Source organism: Danio rerio, chromosome 2 (genome assembly GCF_052040795.2).
Source record: "Danio rerio strain M-AB ecotype USA chromosome 2, GRCz13ab, whole genome shotgun sequence".
Classification (NCBI taxonomy): Eukaryota; Metazoa; Chordata; class Actinopteri; order Cypriniformes; family Danionidae; genus Danio; species Danio rerio.
Window position 1 is genome coordinate 39,289,343 of NC_141022.1, and position 23,344 is coordinate 39,312,686.

General features: G+C 33.7%; 1 protein-coding gene across 1 annotated transcript in view; it reads left to right on the forward strand.

Annotated features, from left to right (window-relative positions):
- The window catches only part of lamc1 (laminin, gamma 1), a 99,486-nt gene that overhangs the window by 58,082 nt on the left and 18,060 nt on the right, over positions 1-23,344 (forward strand). Inside the window, 7 exon segments of the mRNA NM_173277.1 lie at positions 1,992-2,296; positions 9,754-9,884; positions 14,270-14,436; positions 17,639-17,827; positions 19,160-19,277; positions 19,379-19,477; positions 22,898-23,034. Of these exon segments, the coding sequence (NP_775384.1) occupies positions 1,992-2,296; positions 9,754-9,884; positions 14,270-14,436; positions 17,639-17,827; positions 19,160-19,277; positions 19,379-19,477; positions 22,898-23,034 (1,146 nt within the window).

The window sequence follows — 23,344 nt, forward strand, 5'->3', positions numbered from 1 at the left end:
ATCTAAACGTATGTTTATCTGTACATTTTCCATGTTAGTGCATGCTGATTCAGCACAACGATTTTTACTTTGAATACTAGAAACCAGATTTTCTTACAGTTTTCGTCTTTGAGAATCTACATTTAAAACCTACTGCCATGATTTAAGACATTCAGTGGAAAAATGAGCAATGAAGAGACAGGGTCAAGATGTTATTAATATTCAATATAACAATATATCGATGTTATACTTAAATACTGTGAATATCTTTTTAGATGCTTAAAGTCATCACTTTGCAAATGATTAAAAACGTGTGCCATAAATCCTCTTCCATACAATAGCTTGTAGTTCTTTAACAATGTCAGAAAGTCTGTAGTTGCACTTCTTGGAGGTATTGCCTTTTGCTTTCGTCATTTGCAAGTCACTTTCATTAAAAGTGTCATTAATGTATCCATCCAGAAATCTGTGTCCTCTGTTTTCACACTTAAGATTCCCAAAAAGTAGTATAGTATTTAATCCATTAACATTTAACTTTAACTATATCTATAGCTATAACTGATCTATAGCTATAACGATTAAATTTTTGCATGCTATTTTGCGTTCTGTAAATTTGAACAAACTTCTTTTGCCAGATACTGTTTGTTGCCTACTGCATAGATTGGAGATCTACAATTGTTTTGGATATAGACATTGGCAATGTTCTTGTCTAATTTTTTCTCGAAATGCAATAGTCATCGATATTGTAGAAGAAAGTCAGAAATTGTCAGATTAAATCACACTGAACTGAGCTAAACTGAACTGAACTGAACTTAAACACTAAAAACTGAACTACCCTGTTCCAGTTACTATGACCATTTATGTGAAGCTGCTTTGACACAATCTACATTGTAAAAGCGCTATACAAATAAAGCTGATTTGAATTGAATTGAAATTGGAGAGTGATGGAAGGATGAACATTTTGCAGAAATTAGTTCAATTAAAGGGATAGTTTACCTCAAAATTAAAAATCCCAAAATTATTTACCCTCATGTTGTTACAAACCCCTGAGACCTGTGTTGGTCTTCTGGACACAAATTATAAAACTGTGGATGAAATCCGAGTGCTTCCTGATCCTCCATGCATGTCAATGGTCCTAGCTCATTTAAAGAACCAATAAAAAAAAACATCTTCAAAACAGTACATATGTCTTAAGTGGATCAATTTGAATATTACAAAGCTATGAGAATACTTTTGTGTGCATATTAAACAAAAACAACAACTTATTTCAACACTTTCTGCACCTCAGTGTCATGCATTCATGAGCACTAATGTATACCCTGGATTCCTGTGTGCAAATTTCTATGTTTGAAATAAATCATATTTACAGTACATCTTAGGTAATACATCAGCAGCACGGCTGAGCATGACATCCATTAAGAGTGAATACGCGCCCTGTACTGACACTGAGGAGAAGAAACCACTAATAAACAGAATGTTGTTGTTTTTTATGTGCACACAAAAGTATTCTCGTACACTGATGATATTCCAGTTTAACCACTGAAAGCATATGTTCTGTTTTGAGGAGGTTTTTTGGTATTGGACTTTGAAGGAGCCACCCTGTTGCTGTGAAAGGATGGAGGATGAGGAAGCTCTCTAATCTAAAATTTCTTTGTTTGTATTCTGATGATTAATAGTGGTCTCAGAGGATTGAAACAACATGTGGGCAAGTAATAAAAACAACAGAATTTTCTTTTTTGGGTGAACTAACACTTTAAGTTCAAACTAAGCTGCATTATTTTCCATTTGCACTGCTTTTGGTAGATTGAGTTAGTCTTTCTGTAGCAAATGATACTATTTATTAATAGATGAGGTCGAAATTTCCACTTTCTGTGGTTTTATGAGATTATGTGCTTCATAAATCTAAATGGTCCATCCAGTTCAGCTATTTATGGTGTAAAATTGTCAGGTTTTTGATATATTTTGTGAAACACAATGAATGAAGATAACTCATATCACCTTCTTTCATCTTCTAGGCAAATCTTTCGACATCACCTATGTGCGTTTGAAGTTCCACACCAGCCGTCCTGAGAGTTTTGCCATCTACAAGCGCTCCAGTGAAGACGGGCCTTGGACCCCCTACCAATACTACAGTGGCTCCTGTGAGAAAACCTACAGCAAAAACAACCGTGGCTTCATCCGCACGGGCGAGGACGAGCAGCAGGCTCTGTGTACAGATGAGTTTAGCGACATCTCGCCACTCTATGGAGGAAACGTGGCTTTCTCTACGCTCGAGGGCCGACCCAGTGCATATAACTTTGACAACAGCCCTGTACTGCAGGTCAGAGCTTTTCTATCTCTCTGTCTTTCTTTGTGATCTCTCCTTTGATCACTCACTTTCACTTAAAGTGATTTAAACTCACTCATGAAGTCAAAAGTGATTCCCATCATTTACTGTTTCAAACAAATTTACTGGTGGGAATCAAAATTGCACTCTCCAGATGTGTGGTTGTGCAGTAATGCGTGATTGCAGCCAACTTACTTTTCCAAGACTTCTTTTTTTTTTTCCAGTACAGATTGAGCAACATTCTGGAGCCTCAAACAAACAGCTAGTAATTTAGAAGCATTTGCGTGAGAGATGTTTGTATTTTCAGCATATAACAATTAAACAGCTCTTTCTGATTTGTGTGTTTTCTGGAAAATTGCTCCAGTAAATAAGTAATTGTAATATCAGTAATAAGATGGTGTGATAGTAGTGTGCTTGCAGCATTTAGTACACTGTATATGGTTCACATCTGTGTTTAAATAGTAATTATTAAGAAATAAGCATTTTTACCATAAAAAAATTATTTTGTTTTGCTTTAAAATAAACTTAATGTATATGCTTTTATTATTTTAGTTACAATCTAAATTTTGGCATTCAATATTGATGGGCTTAAGGATTGAGGTAAATCAAATTGTGATTTATTCTGAAACAATAATTCAATTATGATTTTTTAAATTAAACAATTAAGTTAATAAAACATCCAGTAAAATGTATATATTTTTAATTGTGTGTATATATATATATATATATATATATATATATATATATATATATATATATATATATATATATATATATATATCTGTGTATATATATATGTGTATATATGTGTGTATATATATATATATATATATATATATATATATATATATATATATATATATATATATATATATATATATATATATATTTTTTTTTTTCATGTATTTTTTTATTTATTTTTTTGTTTTATGTATTTAATAAAAAATATTTAATGTTATTTATTTTATTTTGAATTATTTATTTTATTTATTTTTTTATTTTCTTTACTTTATTTTATTTAATTTTAGTTTTATTTTATGTATTTTATTTATTTTAATTATTTTGTTTTTTAAATTAAATAACATTTTTATTTATTTTTTATATTTAATTTTTTGTACTAAAATTTTTATTTCATTAAATTTATTTAATTAATTTATTAATTTATAATATTTTTAAGTTTTATTATCTTTTATATTATTTTTATTTATTTATTTTATAGAATTTTTATTTTTTGTTTTTATTTTATTTTTATTTATTTATTTTTAATTCAAATAATTTTATTTAAAAAAAAATAAATTAAATAACATTTTATGTAATTTAATTTTAATTTATTTTATTTCATATTGTTACACAAGAACCCTAGCGTTACATGATTTCAATTCACCAGAACTTAATCTACTTCCAGAGACCACAACCACACAGAAAAACATTTTTCAGACTAATTAGCTGAATAAGAGACAGACGCTCAGCCGAATGTGAGCTGAGTCAGTCCTTCCGCATGCTGACTATGGAGTTTGTCGTCAGGCAGGGAAAAGAGCTCTGAACGCTGGGCCAAAACAAGATGCTGCTGTGGTTACAGGGAGGCGACAGGAGGTTAAGTGTGTGAGATACGAGCAGCGGTGGGTGGACAGCACGTAATGTATGGCTCAATTCATACATATATGCAGGCAGGCAGGCTGGTTGGTGTGTGTTTGTGAGACCCGTCCAGGTGGTACAGCATCGCCTCCTGCTCAGTCAGCATTGCCAACAGTTGCAACATGATTCTAGGTGACGCCTCCAGATTTCCCAGTCCATCCTGATGGTGTTTGGCAGCCCTTTTACACAGCTGGAAAAATGTGTGGAACACTGAGATCTGATTTAGATTGATTTGTGTCTTTTTGAATCATCTTTATCAGTTTTAATACAGCATGTGCATTCATATTTTGAAAGTCATTTTGCAGAGTTCCTACTTAAGAAAGAAGAAGAAAAGTTCAAGGTAGCACATGGTTTTAAAGGGATAGTTTACTCAAATGTTTAAATTGTCCAAATTTAATCACTGGTTGTAAATGTTTGGGTTTCTTACTTTTGTTGAACAAGAGAGGATGTTATGATATTGGAAAAAACTGACATGGTAATATTTTCATTTACTGTGATATGTATTGTGATTATGAATGCAATTTCACGAGATGACTCGAATAGCTTGTAAAGAATTTATATAGAATTAATAATTTTAGACCTATTTGGGATTTATTGCTCTATGGGAGGATATCTGCATAAGCTAATTTTAAAAAATGACAAGCAAAGTTAAATACAACAGAGAAGAGATTTACATAAACAAGGATTTATGATTTTCTAGTCAAAATACTCAAAAACTGAAATGAAATAATCATTGTATAATAATAATAATAATAATAACAAAACACTGTATCATTTTCATTAAGTAAATGATTATATAATGTACACTTAATCTTTAAGCTACAAACGTTAAATTGATTGTGCCCAAATAGCTTAAATTAGCTTAAAATGCTTACAGTTAAAGACACATGCAAATAATAAACCTACACTTGAAGGGTAAAATTTGAAATCACTATTTTGTTAACTGTAGTGTCTAGTCAACTATAATCCCGACTACATTGCAAATTCTTACGATATGACTATTGCGGATTCGCACATTGCGATATCAATGCTTATATTTTACAGCCCTAGTACTACTATTATACCACTATTGAAGTCAGTTGCTACCTGATACAGGTGGGGTTGGAGGGGTGATCACAGCGCATAGTTCGGAACACACATGAGCCATGTATTAATATTTGAATTTGTTGGTTAATTCAACATTCATAACAATTGCAGAGAGATCACCTCCGGCATCTTTCTAATTACATGTATGAAAGTATTTTGGCTTCCCTGTAAAATATGATGATGACGGAATAAATGCTTTATTTGGTCGTTAATTAAAGGTGTTTTCTGTCTCTGTTAGTTTAGCCTGCATTAATGCATAGAATTTTAGTTTAGCCTGCATTAATGCATAGAATTTTTTTGCAGGTTAATCTATCCCCTTAAGTAGTGCTTTGGTTGATCGAAACATGAGACATGACATGAGAGATGCATTGCATTTGTCCACCATTTTTCTCATGAGGTAGGGTCTGTGGGCAAGTGTATTCTTTTTGTGATTGACAAAATATTGATTTGTGATTGATTTAATATTAAAGATCAATCTAATATTTTAGATTGCAATTTTCATACTGTACAGCCCAAAATATAAATTTGATCTGCTAATTTTTTATAGTGGAAAATATTTAGTAAATGTTAAAGCCGTGAAAACAATTGAAATCGATATTCTTCATGATTTGACTAATTTAGGTGAAAATGTTTTCCTTATTTAATTTCTTTTTCTTTCTTTTGAATGAGTTTCTAATACCATTTTAACACGTATATACATTTTCTACCTTTAAACTCTTTTAACAAATATTTTAGGACATCAGATTTAGTTACTTTACAAATAAAAACTTTTTAATGCAAGTGATCACGTTTTTTATTTTTTGAATGTCTTGTTACTGAGTTTGCATCCTTCTGTGTTGCTTGGCAAAAAAGAAAAAGATTAGACATTATTGATGATTTTAATGAAAACGAAGATAATTGTACTGGGCTGCTTTCAAAAACTGAACAAATTTTTATTTATTTTTTTTTCCATATTTTAGAAACCACATGCTACTAATTAGATTGTCAATAAACCTGATGTTCCTGAACATTCCTATGTGGTTTCTGTTTGATTGTTTTACATGTTTTTGTTTTTTTGTGAGCTAAATTAAATTGTTATGAGAATGTTTTCTGGTTTCCACGCTTCTTGAGTATTTTCAGACATATGAATTCAAGGCCTGGAAAGTAGCCTTGTTAAAATCAAACACCGGTTCTTGAAAATGCTTGAATTAAATCTTTTTGGTGTTATTTCGACAATTGTTCTGGGATGCTTATAAAAACTGAACAAAAAAACATAAATTCTTCATTTAAAAATAATACATATTTTGTATATTTCAGAAACCACATACTACTAATATGATAAAACCTGATGTTCCCGAACAGTCCCATAACATTCCTATGTGGTTCCTATTTGATTGTTTTTTCATATATTTATATAATAATAAAAATAAAAATATTTAATTAAATATTTGAATTTACAAGTATAACATTTTCTAAAACTTGCCTGAACCACTTTATATTCGATTCAGTTCATGTTTATATAATAGCACTTTTACAATATAGATTGTGCCAAAGCAGCTTAAGTTCTAGTATAAATTTTATTCGTATCCATAACATCTTTATATTTTGTGTACTGCCTTTAACTTGGAATGGTCATATCATTTGCATATTGTCGTTCTTTTGTTGCTTAATTACTCCTATTGTCGTCTTTTGCAAATCGCTTTGGATTAAAGCACTTACCAAATTATTACATTTAAATCTAAAGTAAATATTTTGCTCATTCTTGCGATTTAATTACATTTCGTCAAATGAATGGTTCATATAGTTCAACTTTAAGAACAAAATGAAGCAGTTCTCTTAAAAGGTGAACCATATTTTTAAAATATCGTTTTTCAAATGTAATGTTACCAAAAGTTCCAATCTAGTCCTGTCACCAAATGCTTCCATATCAGACAGGATCTCATGGGCTAAGCTATTAATACCAAAGCACTGAACTCTTTTAATAGGAATGGATCTGTTTCTGTGGGTTTATATGACTCTCATGCCGGCTCCTGTATAGAAGCATGTGATGAGTGAAGATGACAAGGCTTGTTTGTGCACTTTTTGGAAATGAGCCATGATAAAGTTGCATCACTCACCATCTGTCTTCATTATTATCATTAGGCCGATAATTAGCTGTTACTTTTATAGGCTCCCTCTTTCAGCTTTGGTGATTAGATCTTGTTATATTGCGTTTCTTAGGGGGCTGAAAAGGGTTAAAGTGAAAGTGCGCTCAAATGTGAAAATCCTGTCATCATCATATTGCTTTAAACACATGGTGTAAGTTTTTCCACGAAACACAATAGGAGTCCTGTTTGCTTTTTTCCACACAATGGAAATAGATGACTACTACTGTCAAGCTGGAAAAATGGCCTTAATGAGTTGTGCTCACATTTTACTTACTATGCTCAGACTCTGTTATGCTGTCATAATGTGCTTTAATAAGCTGCTTTTATTATTTGATATTTATAATCTGAAGTGGGATTTTTTTTTCTCTGATGACAGATGTATTTGCATAAATTATATATATATATATATTAATTCCAAATTTAAGTTTTATAAGGAACTGAAAAAATACTTCTGTACTATTCACCATAGAGCACAAACGGACAGTTTCATTGTTCTTTCTATTAGTACTATTTTCAAAATAATTTATTAATTTAAAGGTCCTGTTTGTTTGTAATTGCAATATATTTATTTAAATATTTATACTTTTTTTGCATAATAAAATAAATTACCAAATTAATTAACAAATAAATTAATTAATACAAATAAAAAAATTGTTCGATAATTTAATACGAGATTAAAGAAGTTCTTCATGCTTTGATTTTTTAAATAATTTAAACAACAATTTAAATTTAATCTATTAAATAAGTTAATATTATTTACATATAATCAGTACATATATAAACATTCTGTTACATTGAATGGAAATTGTGTATTTTTTTTATTTTTAATTTTTTACAATTCATATTCACAAATGTGAACACCATAATGATGTCTTGTTGTTGACCTCCCTCCTTCCCTCTCTCTCAAACACACATACACACACAGACACACACAAACACACTACATGCGGCCTCGTATATTAACAGCTCAATATCATCTTAAAAGAATCACTTAATAGTCATGAAAACTATTTATTAAAAAAAAGTAAAATCATTATTTCATTACCAAATAGGTTCACACAGAACATGTAGTAGTAGTAATAATATTATTAATAATAATAATAATAATAATTCAATTTATTTATGATGCGCTTTTCTTAAACATAAAGCGGTACAAGATATACAATAAAAATATATAAATATATGAATAAAATATAAATATATACCATAATTTCAATTCCTATGTGTAGTGTGAAGTGTGTTCTTTGACTGTTGAATGATAAAGTTGAATTATTAAAAGTAAAAAAGTCTGCCATGTCATGTTGGGTTTAATAAAACCTGATCTAATTTGTTGTAATAGTGTGAAAAATTTTCATTTTAATGTATTTTTATGGCCGGTGACTGTACGATTTCAATCTAATTTAAATCATTTGGCCACAAGAAATTCTAAAGTTTGAAAAGTCTGTGAGTTTAACAAAGATTGTTTAATTATTTATCCAGTGAAGACTAATAGACTATATGGTGTTAATTTACTTTTGATTATTGCGTTTCTGAACTTTAATGCTGTTAGACTTACCCCAAAACCAAAAAGATGTTCAACCGACTTCATTTTTATTTTTGTTCTGTTTTCATCTGTGCTTTTATTTTATTTTGTGAAGTTTTGCATGTTTTATGCAGATGTACTATTTCAAATTTACGAACTCTTTCCAAATAGAGTTACTTAAGTCATCTTGTTAAATTATTTAAAAATTGCAATATGTATCCCAGAAAAACAAAATATCGTAATGTCATTTATTTTCAATATTTTGCAGCCCTAATTTAAAACAATACAATATATTATATCAAATTTGCACACAATCATGCCTGTCCTTTAGCTGTAATATATCTTTGTGTAAGAAAAGGCTGAGATTGATGATAGCCACATTTGAGTGTCATAAATCTGTGTTTATATAACACATTTTTGTAGTGAAGGAGAACTGCAGTGTTTTTGGCCCTCATCCCAAACAGAAACACGCTCTGAATCACAGATGTCAGCCATAGATAAAGTGTCAGAATGACTTAGGAACTTTCCCTCAGTTTCAGCAGGGCTTCAGTGCTCTGAAGATGCTTACCGTTCCTTCAGGGTTGCCTGGTTCCACTTGAACCTACTGTTTTATTCAGTCAGCTTGTAAAATAACAACTCGCACAGTCTATAGAAAAGCTGGAAAAAAAACGTTTGCAGAGCTTTTTAGAAAACCACTTAAGTATTGGTCTGAGTCATGGTTTCCTTAATTGACACTTCCAACATGTGGCCGCAAAGATACAAAGTTCAACTGCAAGCAATGTGCGACTTTATTCTGACTGACTTTTACATGCTAATCGTCACACTAGTGTTTTTCTCTTCCCTTCAAACCTTGCTGCAGAAGTTACCATGCCTCAACGTGACACCAGCAGGTTTGGTTTAGATTAGAGGCCTCTTTATTTTCCTTCAACATCTGCACACAGAACAGATGGGAAGAGTCTTTCCCTGCAAAAACAAAATCGCTGCTTGCTCATCTAAGATTGACCCTATGAATTCTTGCATTTGTTATCCTATGTTAGGCAATGGCTAATTTGCATCACAACTGTTGTTTTCTGTTTCGTCAGGATTGGGTAACTGCCACTGATATCAGAGTGACCCTGAATCGATTAAACACTTTCGGAGATGAAGTTTTCAACGATCCCAAAGTCCTCAAATCCTACTACTACGCCATCTCGGATTTTGCTGTGGGAGGAAGGTATGTTTTCAGCCTCCGCATCTGTTCTCTGAATGTGACAAGTTTAAATTGGCGTTTCCAGCTGTTGTGTAAATATCTGAATATACAGTTTAATGAGACCTTCGCGTATCATCATTGTGCTCAGAATCTATCAACAGCTTCTTCAGGAATGCTGAACATGTGACCTGAAAGATGATATGTGGCTTTTTTCAGTGTGCAAACAAAAGAAATGAAGCAACACTCTAAGAGATAAGATCGTTGCAGTGTGAGTTTCACACTTTGAGTGAAATGGCTTGATTGAGAAGAATTGCTTCATTTTAAAATGTTCTTGGAAAAAGGAGTATTTGTGGCAACAAGTCTTTACTGACCTCACATAAATGTCACAAGAGATCCATATTTTAAAACTTTGCGTAAAAAAAAAGACATTTTACCTGCTGTAAGTTGCACCAAGTCATAACTACATTCATTGTTCATATAGAAAAAGGGCACATTGCAAACATTATATTTTAGTTCATTCCACAATAAATCCATTTATTAAACCGTAAAATCTCAACGGAACCAAATCAAAAATTTTATTTCACTAAAGAAGACTTAGTTGGTGCAAATCATGTTAATTGCATGTACGTCTCTTTGCAAAACGTAGATGGAACCATGGTTCAGATGGTTAAAATGACCTTTCCAGAAATTAAAGTGTATTTAAAGGTAGGCCTGTCACAATAATCAATTTATCGACTTATTGCACAAAACATGGACACAACCTTAATAATTTTTTGATGATGCAATATATCGCCCATACATAAAAAAAAACAATTCTAGCAGCATTTTAGCTGATTGCACAAACTCTCTATCTCTATTGGAAGTGTCAGTGTCAGCATGGTTAAAAAACACTACAGTATTTACTATAAATTACTATAGTATATTTTTACTTGGGTGTCTGACAACTGAAAATAGATCTGATAGCAGATATCGCAGCCTCTGTTTCTTATCACCTTGCATTTTTTTGTTAATATTTATTATTATTTACTTGTTTAGAATATGTTTTCACATTCTGATTCCAATCTCTTTTTATTAAATCGTTAAAATGACTATTATTTTGAAAGATGTACTTGCATTATCATTCTGGCATGAAATGGTCTTAAAATGACAATAACATTGTTTATCGTGATATATTTTGGTGTAGTATATCGGACAACAAAAAATAGATATCGTGACAGGCCTACTTAAAGGACCAAAAAAGTTAAAAACAAGGTGCACTCTACTCTAGGTCAGTGGTTCCCAAAGTGGGGGTCGGGACCCCCTTGGTGGCTCGTGGGACAATGAGGGGGGGGTCGCTTGGTGATTTGCAAAAATCTAATTCATATTATCGAATTATATATTACATTATATTAAAGACACAGCACATTGATTTTATGGCACCAGGTTAAACTTTCTAACACCTTTATGGTATTTATGTACATCAAAAATAAATACAGGGCAAGTTAACATGGAGCATGGTCTACAAGTGGCGTTCTTCAAAATTAAATGATGAATATACTTGGGCCTATTGGAATGTGTTTGCAAGATTGATATATTTATATATATTTTGGGGGTCATGTGCTGAAAAGTTTGGGAACCCCTGATCTAGGTACAACAAGAAAACAAGTATGATTTTTTTTCTATGTAAACTGAACCTGTAAAAGTTGACAGTTTATTCTGCTAATAATTCATCACCCTTATGTTGTTCCAATCCCCTGAGACCTTCGTTCATCTTTGGAACGCAAATGAAGATATTTCAGATGAAATCCGAGAGCTCTCTGACCCCTCATAGACAGTGATGGTTCACAAACATGGCTTTAAAGATGAATGACGTGCTAAAGAAGCCCGTATTGGGGATATGAGCCCTGTTGGGCAATTGTGAAACATCCCCTGGTTGCACCATTGCATGTCTTTCCACCTTAATCTGTTTGAAATGTGGAGCAGATTTCCATTACACAGCCCACATTCCCAGCATTCCTGCCTGGGAGTGCTGGATTACAGAGTGCAGAGGAACTGGAATGGGGCGGACAGAGAGTCTGGATGGGGAAGGGAACAAGGCAGAGGCCTGAAGGTAATAGTTGACACCTGCTGCCTCACAGCCTTTAAGCTCCCATCCCGTCCACATGTTATCCGATCATCAGGAACTTCCTTAATGCATCGCTGATGAATTTATATTAGGATTAGAGGAGAATACACATCCTCTATCAGGTTATTATTCCTCACGTCACCTTTTCCGTGAGGTTTTGCCAAGGAACACCTGAGACAAAGAGCGTGTGGTGGCTTCAGCTGCACAAGCCTCCTCTTGTTCTGAGGCCTCTGTCAAAGTGTGTGTGTGTGTGTGTGTGTGTGTGTGTGTGTGTGTGTGTGTGTGTGTGTGTGTGTGTGTGTGTGTGTGCGTGTGTGCGTGTGTGCGTGCGTGCGTGCGTGCGTGCGTGCGTGCGTGCGTGCGTGCGTGCGTGCGTGCGTGCGTGCGTGCGTGCGAGCGAGCGAGCGAGTCAAATGAGATTTCATACTCAAACTCTGGCCCTGGACAAATGTTCAATAGATTTTTGGTAGTTAGGCAAGGTTGCAGAAAGTTTTTGTTCTATTTGTCATGCAGTGATTGCATTTTTTTAGTTTAATAATAATAATGTGTATATAAAAGAAATTATTTCAGCCACTGCATTGAAAATAATCAAATTGTCACCTTCTGTGAAATTTGCAGGAACATAAATGGAGCATGACTAATGAAACTTATGAAATCTTTAAAAAAGTATTAATCGGGAGCAAACAGTTTGCTTGAGATAGTAGAGCACCACAATTTCGGACTCCAAAAAAAATCAGTAAAAAGTTGCTTTTTTCGCTCTTCAGCTGAAGGAGAAAACAAACCAAAATATGAGCGTAAAGTTTGTTGCACAGCAGTGTTCAGCACAGTGGGTTTATTCTCCCTCCAGCAGTAGTCACTGTTCGGTGTGAAGTGGCTTTCAGACCAGATGTGGAAAGTGCTTATGGACACGTATATTTGAATGAAGTTCACTCAAATAATGCACCGACTGGACAATTTTTGTTGTATATATACTTGTTCCTGCTGCATGCAATAGGGCTACTGCTGTCATGGCAATGCTGATAAATGCTCTAAAAACTGTGCTAATTTTATTGTCTTGTCTTTTTTAATATATGCTGTATAATTTAGCTTTTTTAGTTAAGTTCAAAAAGTCTTATAACATTACTTGATAATAAATAAGTAATTATTATAAACCAGTTTCAGGTTCGGTTTTCGGCTAAGTGCATCTAGAATTTTTGGTTTCAGTCTTGCCCCAGGTTTTTCATTTCCATGCGTTTCAATTCTTCAGCCACATTACCTTTTTGATGCACATTCCAGAATAGTTGTTTTTATGTTTACTTTGTAGTTTGTCTTAATGAATTCATTTAATTTCTTCTCGACTTAGTCCCTTTATTAATCAGGGGTTGCCACAGCAGAATAAACTGCCAACTTGTCCAGCATATGTTTTACGCAGCTGATGCCATTCCTGCTGCAACCTATGACTGGGAAACACCTACACACTTTTATTCACACACATATCCTACGGACAATTTAGTTTATTCAATTCACCTAGAGTGCATGTGTTTGCCCTTGTGGGGGAAACAGGAGCACCCAGAGGAAACCCACGCCAACACAGGGAGAACATGCAAACTCCACATAGAAATGCCAACTGACCCAGCCGAGGCTCAAAGCAGCAAACTTCTTGCTGTGAGGCGACAGCGCTACCCACTGCACCACCGCGCTGCCCTTCTAAATGAATTATAAAAGTAAATGTAAATACAGTTATGCGTTTTAAATAGGGCTTAAATTTACATAGTATTTATATTTTATTCATATTTTTTTCTAAATAAAAGTGTATTTATCGTTAAATCCTTAAGTTTTTTCACACCTTTGAATTTCTTTCTTATTTTGGTGGCTAAAGAACATATTGTGAAGAATGAGGGAAACCAGTAGATATTGATATTCATGTTAGGAAAAAAGCTTGTAGCTTCTAACATTCTTCAAAACATCTTTTTTTTTTGTTTAACAAAAGAAAGATGCCGTAATGTGCAACATTCACTTCAGGTTTCAAGACATAGTTCGGAAAAAACAGTCTGTACACTGTGGTTGTACTGTACTTCTGCATACTCTCATCCTCTGCATCAAAGGACAGGCAGGATAAAGGGGCAGACATCAGCCCCTCCATCTGACAACAAAGCTGCAGTGACGTTTCAGTGATATGCTCAACAAACATCGTCAGAGCTCTGTGTTTGAACAGCTTTGCCGCACGTTTGTGCCTGCTTCGTTGGCTTGTGAGGCGCAGGATGTGTACACATACAGTAAGCGTGCCCTATCATTGCACCTGACCGCTCTGTTACCTTCCCTCCAGGTGCAAGTGCAATGGCCATGCCAGTGAGTGTGTGAAGAACGAGTACAGCAAGCTGGTGTGTAACTGCAAACACAACACAGAAGGAGCCGACTGCAATGTGTGCAAACCCTTCTATAATGACCGTCCCTGGAGGAGAGCCACTGCTGAAAACCCCAACGAGTGTCTGCGTAAGTTACGGCTTCCTGCTTTTACAACTCATCCTTTCCGGCTGCAACCCATCACTGGGAAACACCCATACACTCTCATTTACACACATACACTATGGACAATTTTAGCTCACCCAATTCACCTGTACCGCATGTCTTTGGACTTGTGGGGGAAACCGGAGAACCTGGAGGAAACCCCACTCAAACGCGGGGAGAACATGCAAAATCCACACAATAGTGCCAACTGACCCAGCCGAGGCTCGAACCAGCAACCTTCTTGCTGTGCGGCGACAGCACTGCCTACTGCACCACTGTGTCGCTCTATAAATGAATAGTTGATCTTTAAAAGAATTGTTATAATTTGAACCTTATCATGTTATTTCAAAAAAGATCTTTTAATAATAGGGTATCTGCTGGGTCTTAAAACGTAATAAAAAGTCTTAAATGCTATTTTTAAGGTATACAGTTTTATACCATTTTGAATATGCAGTGTATGGTGGTATGCCAAAGTTTGCCTGAATTAAATCTGCGAATATCAGGATGCTGTGTAGTTTATGAAATCAATGAAATCCTACTAGATTTGACATCTTGCTTTGTTTACTGCTGTAACCAAGGCAACACCAATATTTCTGCAGTTTTATAGGTGCCAACCTGCTGAATTAGCTTGATTTCATAGATTTTTATTCAGTATGTGAATAATGTTTTAGTTTTGGATTCATTTACATTAATATTTAGTAAATATACTGCAAGTTAAAATCTCTCCATATATATAGTTATAATTGGCCCCACTGTTTTACAGGGACTTGCCTAATGATCCTAACTTGAATAAAATAACTACAAAAATATTATGTACTGTTATTATGGCAAATATAAAAGAAATTGGATATTAAAAATATTTTTTAAATGTGTTGAAAAAAAATCTCTATATTAAACATCACTTGGGGAATATTTGAAAAAGAAATAAAAAATCACAGGGGTCTAATAAATTTGTCTTCAACTGTTTATATACATACAGTTGAAGTCAGAATTATTAGCCCCCCTTTGAATTTATTTTTCTTTTTTTAAATAATTCCCAAATTATGTTTGGAGCAAGGAAATTTTCACAGTATGTCTGATTATATTTTTTCTTTTGGTGAAAGTCTTACTTGTTTTATTTTGGCAAGAATAAAAGCAGTTTTTAATAAAATAAAAAAAAACATTTTAAGGTCAAAATGATTAGCCCCTTCAAGCAATATTGTTTCGATTATATACAGAACAAATCATCGTCATACAATAACTTGCCTAATTACCCTGACCTGCCTAGTTTACTTAATTAACCTAATTAAGCCTTTAAATGTCACTTTAAGCTGTATAGAAGTGTCTTGAAAAAATGTAGTCAAATATTATTTACAGTCATCATGGCAAAGATAAAATAAATCAGTCATTAGAAATTAATTATTAAAACTATTATGTTTAGAAATGTGTTGAAAAACTTTCACTGTTAATCAGCAATTTGTGGAAAAATAAACGGGGGTCGGGCAAATAATTCAGGGGGCTATTATTTCTGACTTCAACTGTTTACACACAAATTTAAGGTTAATTTATGATTTTAATACAAGAATGTATTAAATAAATAAAAGGTGGACATTCATAATGTTACAAACAGATTAAATTAGAAGCTGTTCTTTTGAACTTACTTTTTATTTATCCAAAGGATTCTGACAAAAAATGTCAAAGTTTCAAGAAGAAATTTGAGCATACTGTGGTTTTTAACTTAAAAAGAAAAGTTTCTTGATCACCAAAAAACATATTGTAACGATCATGTGAGGTAATTAAAAACTTGTGAAAATTCCTTATTTTGATATTTGAATGATGCATATTTTTTTTATTATCTTATCTTATTGGATCTAACAAAATAATTCCCCCTTTACTTTCAGTTTAAGTTTGGAAATCCTTCCTGTCTTTGCACTTCAGGACAGAAAAACATCTGTAGAGCAGGGTACAAATACAAAAAACATGTATTTTGTGGCGAACAGAACAATCCCATCAACGTTCTCTCAGGGTTTTAGTGAAACATGTTAGAAGATGTAAAAAATCCCTCCTGTTCTCAGTCCTCAGTTATGAGTACATGCAGAACCAGAGTTTTCCCCATAGGCAAACCTCCTCCATACTGACTCATTAATGTTTTCCTATTCTGGACTGATACTTGCAAGTGGAAAGTGCTTCTGGTGTCCTCCTCTGGACACATTCATGCAGGCATTTCCTGGAAATGCATGACTAATGTGCAGATCTGATGAACAGCAGCCTGAGGGCCAGTCTTTCCCACACACACACACACACACACACACACACACACACACACACACACACACACACACACTGCTCTTCTATTTCTTTTTCTAGTGAACATCGAGTGCTGCTCAGGTCTTACTCGAAATCCAGATGATTGCCAAACCACATCTGCATAATCCAGCCTAGTTTCTCTTGTTAGCTTCCCAGATTTTTAAAATCTATGTGAATTAAAAATAACAGTGGTTTATTGGGACAATTACAGAAAGCCCTCATTTTAAACAATGGTTGCAAAAATTGTCTGATTGTTTGACATTAGAAAAATAAACATGTATAGCTAAGAGAACCTGAAATGTTTTTCAAAATATGGAATCCCTATATAGGGTTTCTGAAGGAAGCTGAAATGAATCTTCTGTCCATATAACTTGTATCTTGTATCACCTGCTATTAATTTATCATTGTTTTGATACATTTATATTGTATGTGTATGTACATGCATTTATTTATTTATATACTTGTAATGGAAATTTTTATTCTTTTTTTTATTTTGTTTTCGTTAGTAAATTTTTCGTTAGTAAAATGTTTGTTTTGCTAGTTCTTCTTTAGGTTCTTCTTTAGGTGAACAATTAATCTGCACAAGTTAATTGCACTTGAAAAAAAGTCTTCAATCAAAGTCTGATATGTTTGGAGTGGTGGTCCTTCTCTGCTGATGTCAGTTTGATGATTTCAGACACAATATTCTTAACTGCGACCCCCTTACCGTTAGTTTACTATGAGGGATTGATGCACTGAAACAAAGCCCTGCCCCCTGTTAAATATTTAGTTTCAGTTGAAACTACATACAAAATACTGAAATAAAGTCTCAGTAACTTCCAGTTCACTTTAAACCTTCACTTTTCAGACTAATATTTTTTATAGGCACATTTTCTGACTGGTGTTTGTGTGTGTGTTTCAGCTTGTAACTGTAATGGAAAGAGCGCTGAATGTTACTTCGACCCTGAGCTGTATCGTGCCACTGGTCACGGAGGTCACTGCCGTAACTGTGCTGACAATACAGATGGGCCGAAGTGTGAGCGATGCCTGGCCAACTACTACAGAGAGGCCTCCGGTCAGCGCTGTCTGTCCTGCGGCTGCAACCCTGTTGGTGAGTAACAGCAATTCAGAAGGCTCAGGGTGGAAGATGCATCAATAGCCAAGCATATTATATTTTGCTTTGCTTTACTTTTTCCCCTTGGTTTTGTTGTTCATTTGTTTCTTTGTACATTCATGTAGTTTTGCTAGGTGTTTTTTTTTTTTTTTTTGTCGTCTTTGTTTTTGTTTTCTCAACTTTTTTTTTCTTTTGTTTTTGGTTCTCAGTTGTTTCTTTGTACATGCGTGTCTGACGGTTTTGTTTTGTTTTTGTCTTCATTTGTTTTGTTTTCTTTTTTTCTCAACTTTTTTCTCTTTTGTTTTTGTTATTCATTTGTCTCTACATTCGTGTGGTTTTGTTTTGTTTTTGTTGTTTTTTTATTGTGTTTTTGTCTTATGCTTTTTCTTTTGTTTTCTCAACTTTACCCTTGTTTTTGTTATTCATTTGTTACTTTGTACATTCCTGTGGTTTGGTGGTTTTGTTATTGTCATTTTTTTGTTTTGGTTTTGTTTTGTTTTTAAACTTTTTTCCTCAGTTTTGTTACTTGCTCTTTGTACTTTCGTGTGGTTTTGTTTTATGGTTTTGTTCATGTCTTCATTTGTTTTTCTTAATTTTTCTTTTGTTTTTGTTACTTATTTGTTCCTTTGTACATTCATATGGTTTTGTTTGGTGGTTTAGTTTTTGTCATTTTTGTTTCATTTTCTAAACTTTTTAGTTTTATTTTATTAATTTGTTTCTTTGTATATTTGTGTGTTTTCTTGATTTGTTGTTTCGGTTTGGTTCACCCTATAACCTAAAGTTAAAAAGTTTCACAAAACAAATCCAATTTATAATATAATTTTTGTGATTTGTTTATTTGTTTGTTTGTAAAATACATTAGAGGTAAGATAATTACAGATAGATTGTCAGACACCTGAAACAATAGGGGTAAAGTTTTCCTTTGCTTTTAATTTGAAGTAAAGAACTTCATTTGGTACCATAATTTTCTATGAATTGGTTATAAATACAAAATATATTACCTGAAATGGCTTTGTTTTGTTTATTATTCATTTGTTTATCTGGGGGGCATGTTTTTGTGACGTTTTGTTTTCTCAGATGCCACATAGATATATTTAATTTGATTTGGTATGATTCCAAATGGGATTTTGGTTTGGTGTTTGTTTTATTCCCTTTTTCTTTTTGGCTTTCATTTGCTTTGTATTTGCTCTAGAGCTTTAAAGATCCGACAGAGCTAATCCAGTGTCATTATGTAAATCAATGTTGAACAAATATATAATGTGCTACATGCTGTCAGAGATGCTTTTTCTTTGTTGTGTTTGTAACCATTTGTCTGATTTGCATCTGCAGGGTCTCTCAGCACTCAGTGTGATAACACTGGCAGATGCAGCTGTAAGCCAGGAGTGATGGGAGACAAGTGTGACAGATGCCAACCTGGATACCACTCGCTCTCTGAGGCAGGATGCAGGTAAAGATGTCTTTAACAACCAACCTGGAGCACTTTGAACTTTTAAAGCACCTCACTTCTGAAATTGCTGTGTCTAAAGATTCCTCTTTTTCTCTTCACAGACCGTGCTCTTGTAATCCAGCCGGAAGCACACAGGAGTGTGATGTCCAGACCGGACGCTGCCAGTGCAAAGAAAATGTGGACGGATTCAACTGTGACCGGTCAGACTCATTACTAGAGCAAACATCCGTGCACATGTTAACACACAGCAGCAACTGTTGGGGCTTTTTAAAGTCCCCTGTGCTGTTAGCGATGTCCACACTTGACATGTTCACAAGGACAAAAGCGTATAATTGCTTGATTTGTTTTAAAAATGTTCTCAAATTAGAAGCAAATGGTCAGCAGAATTAACCTGAACATCAACACTCCAGCAGCCCCATAAAGACCGTCCGGCTTTCAGCTCCTGCTCTGTTATGAGGACGTCTGCTGGAGCTTTAGAAACAGACATTTATAAGGGGCTTCTGACGTCTGCACTGTTTTTCTTTCGGAAAGTCCCTGTGTGGGTGACACACGGAGGATCTGAGGCCCAGCCTGTGTGTGCGTTTTGTGTGTGTGTCTGAGAAACAGAATTAGGACCCTCAGTGTCAGATGGAGGAGAAAATAGCTCCGGGATGGCAAAGGTTTCCCAGCTGAGAGCCTTCAGCCAGACCATGTAGGGGCTCTAGACTTACAGTCACCAAACTTTAACTGGCCTGGTGTTCTGCCTGTTGACTGTCATGGGCTGTATGCGTGTCATCACATGTTTTAAATTTAGCGTAATACATTTTAAAACCAAAAAAATACTCTATCAATTTCAAGATGTAATAATTCAATTTACAGTTCAAAAGAAATGTTTAAGGGAGGAAAAGCCACTTTTGCTCATCAAGGCTGCTATTTTTCTATCAAAAATTACTATTACAATTTGAAATATTTTTTTTCTGTTTAAACATAATTTAAATTTTTGCCTGTGACCGAAAAACTGGACTTTATGGTCTTATTAATTGTGTATATCTTATCATATCTTAATATAGTCTTAATATTTGAAAATCACTCTTGTATGGCTCGTTTCCACTGGTACAGTATGGTACGGTACAGCTCACCTTTATCAGGCTTGCATTTGCACTGCTAAAAGGGTACTAATGGTACTCTTTTGGTGGGCGTAGTGTACTACAAAATTTCAGTCAACGTCATTCTCGCTGGAGGAAATGTTTACAGTAAAGCTGTAAAGTTGTTTACTTATCATATGACAAGCACTTCTTGCAAAACAGAAGCTTTATACATATAAATATTTGTGTATAAATATTCATTACTAACCTTTTTATGAACATGATTTGATTTTAACTGCAGATCAATGATCAGTTGTGCAAAATAGTCTACTGTAACGTCAGTTATAAATGCAACGTATATGAACACAAACAGACCCTTACAGTCTTCAATCTGTTACCAATTACAGAAAAACTACACACAGCATACATTTAGTCCTTATTTGGGTTCAAAAAGAACACAAAACATATAGCCCAGTTAATGCAAACCTCTCATCTGTATCTTTTATCTTTGTCAGCACATGTAACCTCTGTTAGAAAGTAACTTAACTCCTTCATTCCGAGTTCATAATAGTCCAAAAAGTGATGATAATATTTAAACATGGCAGTTTGTTCATGTTTTAGGTCCTTTGTTTTTCTGGCTGCTGCTTTGTTTTTTTTGGTGCATCAGTCTTGCATTTCGTTTCTGACAGGATTGGATGTCAGAAGCACTTCAATAATCATGTACACGTTATTATCATTAGCTCAAGAAGTTTGTTATTTCAAATATAGACACTCAGCACGTGCAAGCAAGAAAGTGAAACCGCTCGCGCTTTAGACAATCTTGTAAAAATCTATGGGGCACAGGGTAGATTCTGCTTTTTCTCTTGGCTTTGTGGCTGTTCATGAAGACGACAACAAGGTTTGTTTGAGTTTGGGTCGACCATGGCTTGTTATTAATGTATACATTATAAAGGTGTTATTTCGCGGTTGTGTAACTAAAACATGGCGGTTTTCATTTATTTTCATTTTGTTTTTATTCTGGCTTGTCAACGAGTGAGTGACGCATCTCTGTAAACCAATAGCGTTCAGTTGCATGTCTAGCTACGCCTTTTGGTTCCCTTTTGCTGTGCTAGGTACCCTTTGCATAGGGTACCCAAAAAGTGGTATGGTACTGTTCGCTTTTAGGTACCTTTTGAAAGTGGAAACGGCCATAAAAGCGTGCCGAACTGTATCGTACTGTACCACTCACTGAAAACGGGCCATAATAGTAAATGTTTGGTGGTCAGGAAATCAAACAACAAGCAAAAACAATTGTGCGGCTAATTGTTTTTGTGGAAGCTAGAATCATTTTTAGGAATTTACAGTGATAAGAAAGTTTCAAAGAACAATATTTATTTGTATTATATCTTTTTATATAACTATTGTGTTATATTATAATTGTATTGTATAATATATTTGTAGTATATTATATCATACTAGTTATATTATTATAAATGTTAAGGAACATTATAAATGTCTTTTTAGCCTTTTAATTCAAGCTTTTTTCTTTTTAAATTAAATCAAATATCATTTTTTTATTCCAACCCATAGCTATTTGTTATAAAAAAATTCTGGAAAACTGAAAAAAAAATCCAATTTATCTCTATTTTTTTTTTTTTAAAGAAAATGTGTAGTTTAAATTTTTGTTTCTCCCCAAAAACTCGATTGATTAACTCAATTCCATTTCAAGTATAATTGCATAGCGCTTTTCACCAAAAAAGTGAAAAAGTGACTAACTTAAAGTATTTAGTATACACTTTGCAGGAAATAAACCCTGCCACACACCTGTGACATTCTCAGTCAGTGAATTTGGCCACACATGAAGTGGATAAATCCTCCTGAGACACAGACAGAGGGAGTAATGGTAAAACACTGAAGCTGCGGCTCTTGATTTATGACTGACTTGTTTTTAGAGGCTCAGCGATGATCTCACTGATGTTAAATGATAAGCTGTTTCCTTCACTCACTCCACACTTCATGACTGGTGACCTGTGGGGGCCACGTTCAAGCCGTCCGCTTCAAATCCGAAAACTGTATTTCTCAATGCTGACTGATTGACATAGTGCCAGATTTTACAACACCTTTCGAGAGATGTGCATAGAAATGTAATAATAAATTTGATTGTTCTTACATTACCGTTATAATACTTCAAATAACTGAGAGAAGTAAAAAATGTAAATTTAATTGATAATAATAAACTAATATAAAATGTAAAAGTTTAAAAAACTTGTCAAATATTAAATTAATATTAATATTAATATTAATATTAATATTAATATTAATATTAATAATATTAAACTAAAACATTGTTTTTGATATATTTATTATTAAATAAGATTTTAATTATAAGCCCTGAAGATATTTACAGATAAATAAGATTTAATTATATTTTATACTGTCTGTATTTCAGTATAATTTAGGTACTAAATAATATTAATTCATTCATTAATTTTCTTTTCGACTTAGTCCTTTCATTAATCTGGAGTCACAACTGGTCAGCTTTCTCACCACTAATGAACTTTCATGTTTTTCTCTCAGGTGTAAACTGGGCTATTTTAATCTGGACCCCCAGAATCCTCAGGGCTGCACTCCATGCTTCTGCTTCCAGCATTCGACAGTGTGTGAGAGCGCAGACGGCTACAGCGTGCACAAAATCACCTCCACCTTTGACAGAGGTGAGTATACATCCAATAAATCATCAAAATAAACAAATAAATCCTTAAGAGTTTTTAATATTTAGATAAAAAAAACTCATGTACATTTGTAAGTTTATCATCTTTGCATGAAATTAATAAAAAAATAAACAAATTACCGCTTATTAGAGGTGTGGGGAGAGATTTGTGGGACAGAGATTTTGATGTTGTTCTCTCTTCTGGCTGCCAATATGTCTCACACAATTTTTTGCCCATTTTCTGAGAGTCATACTAACACTATCATTGAGTTTTTCTTTTATTAATTGAGGTAACAGCAATGCAAAAACTTTTT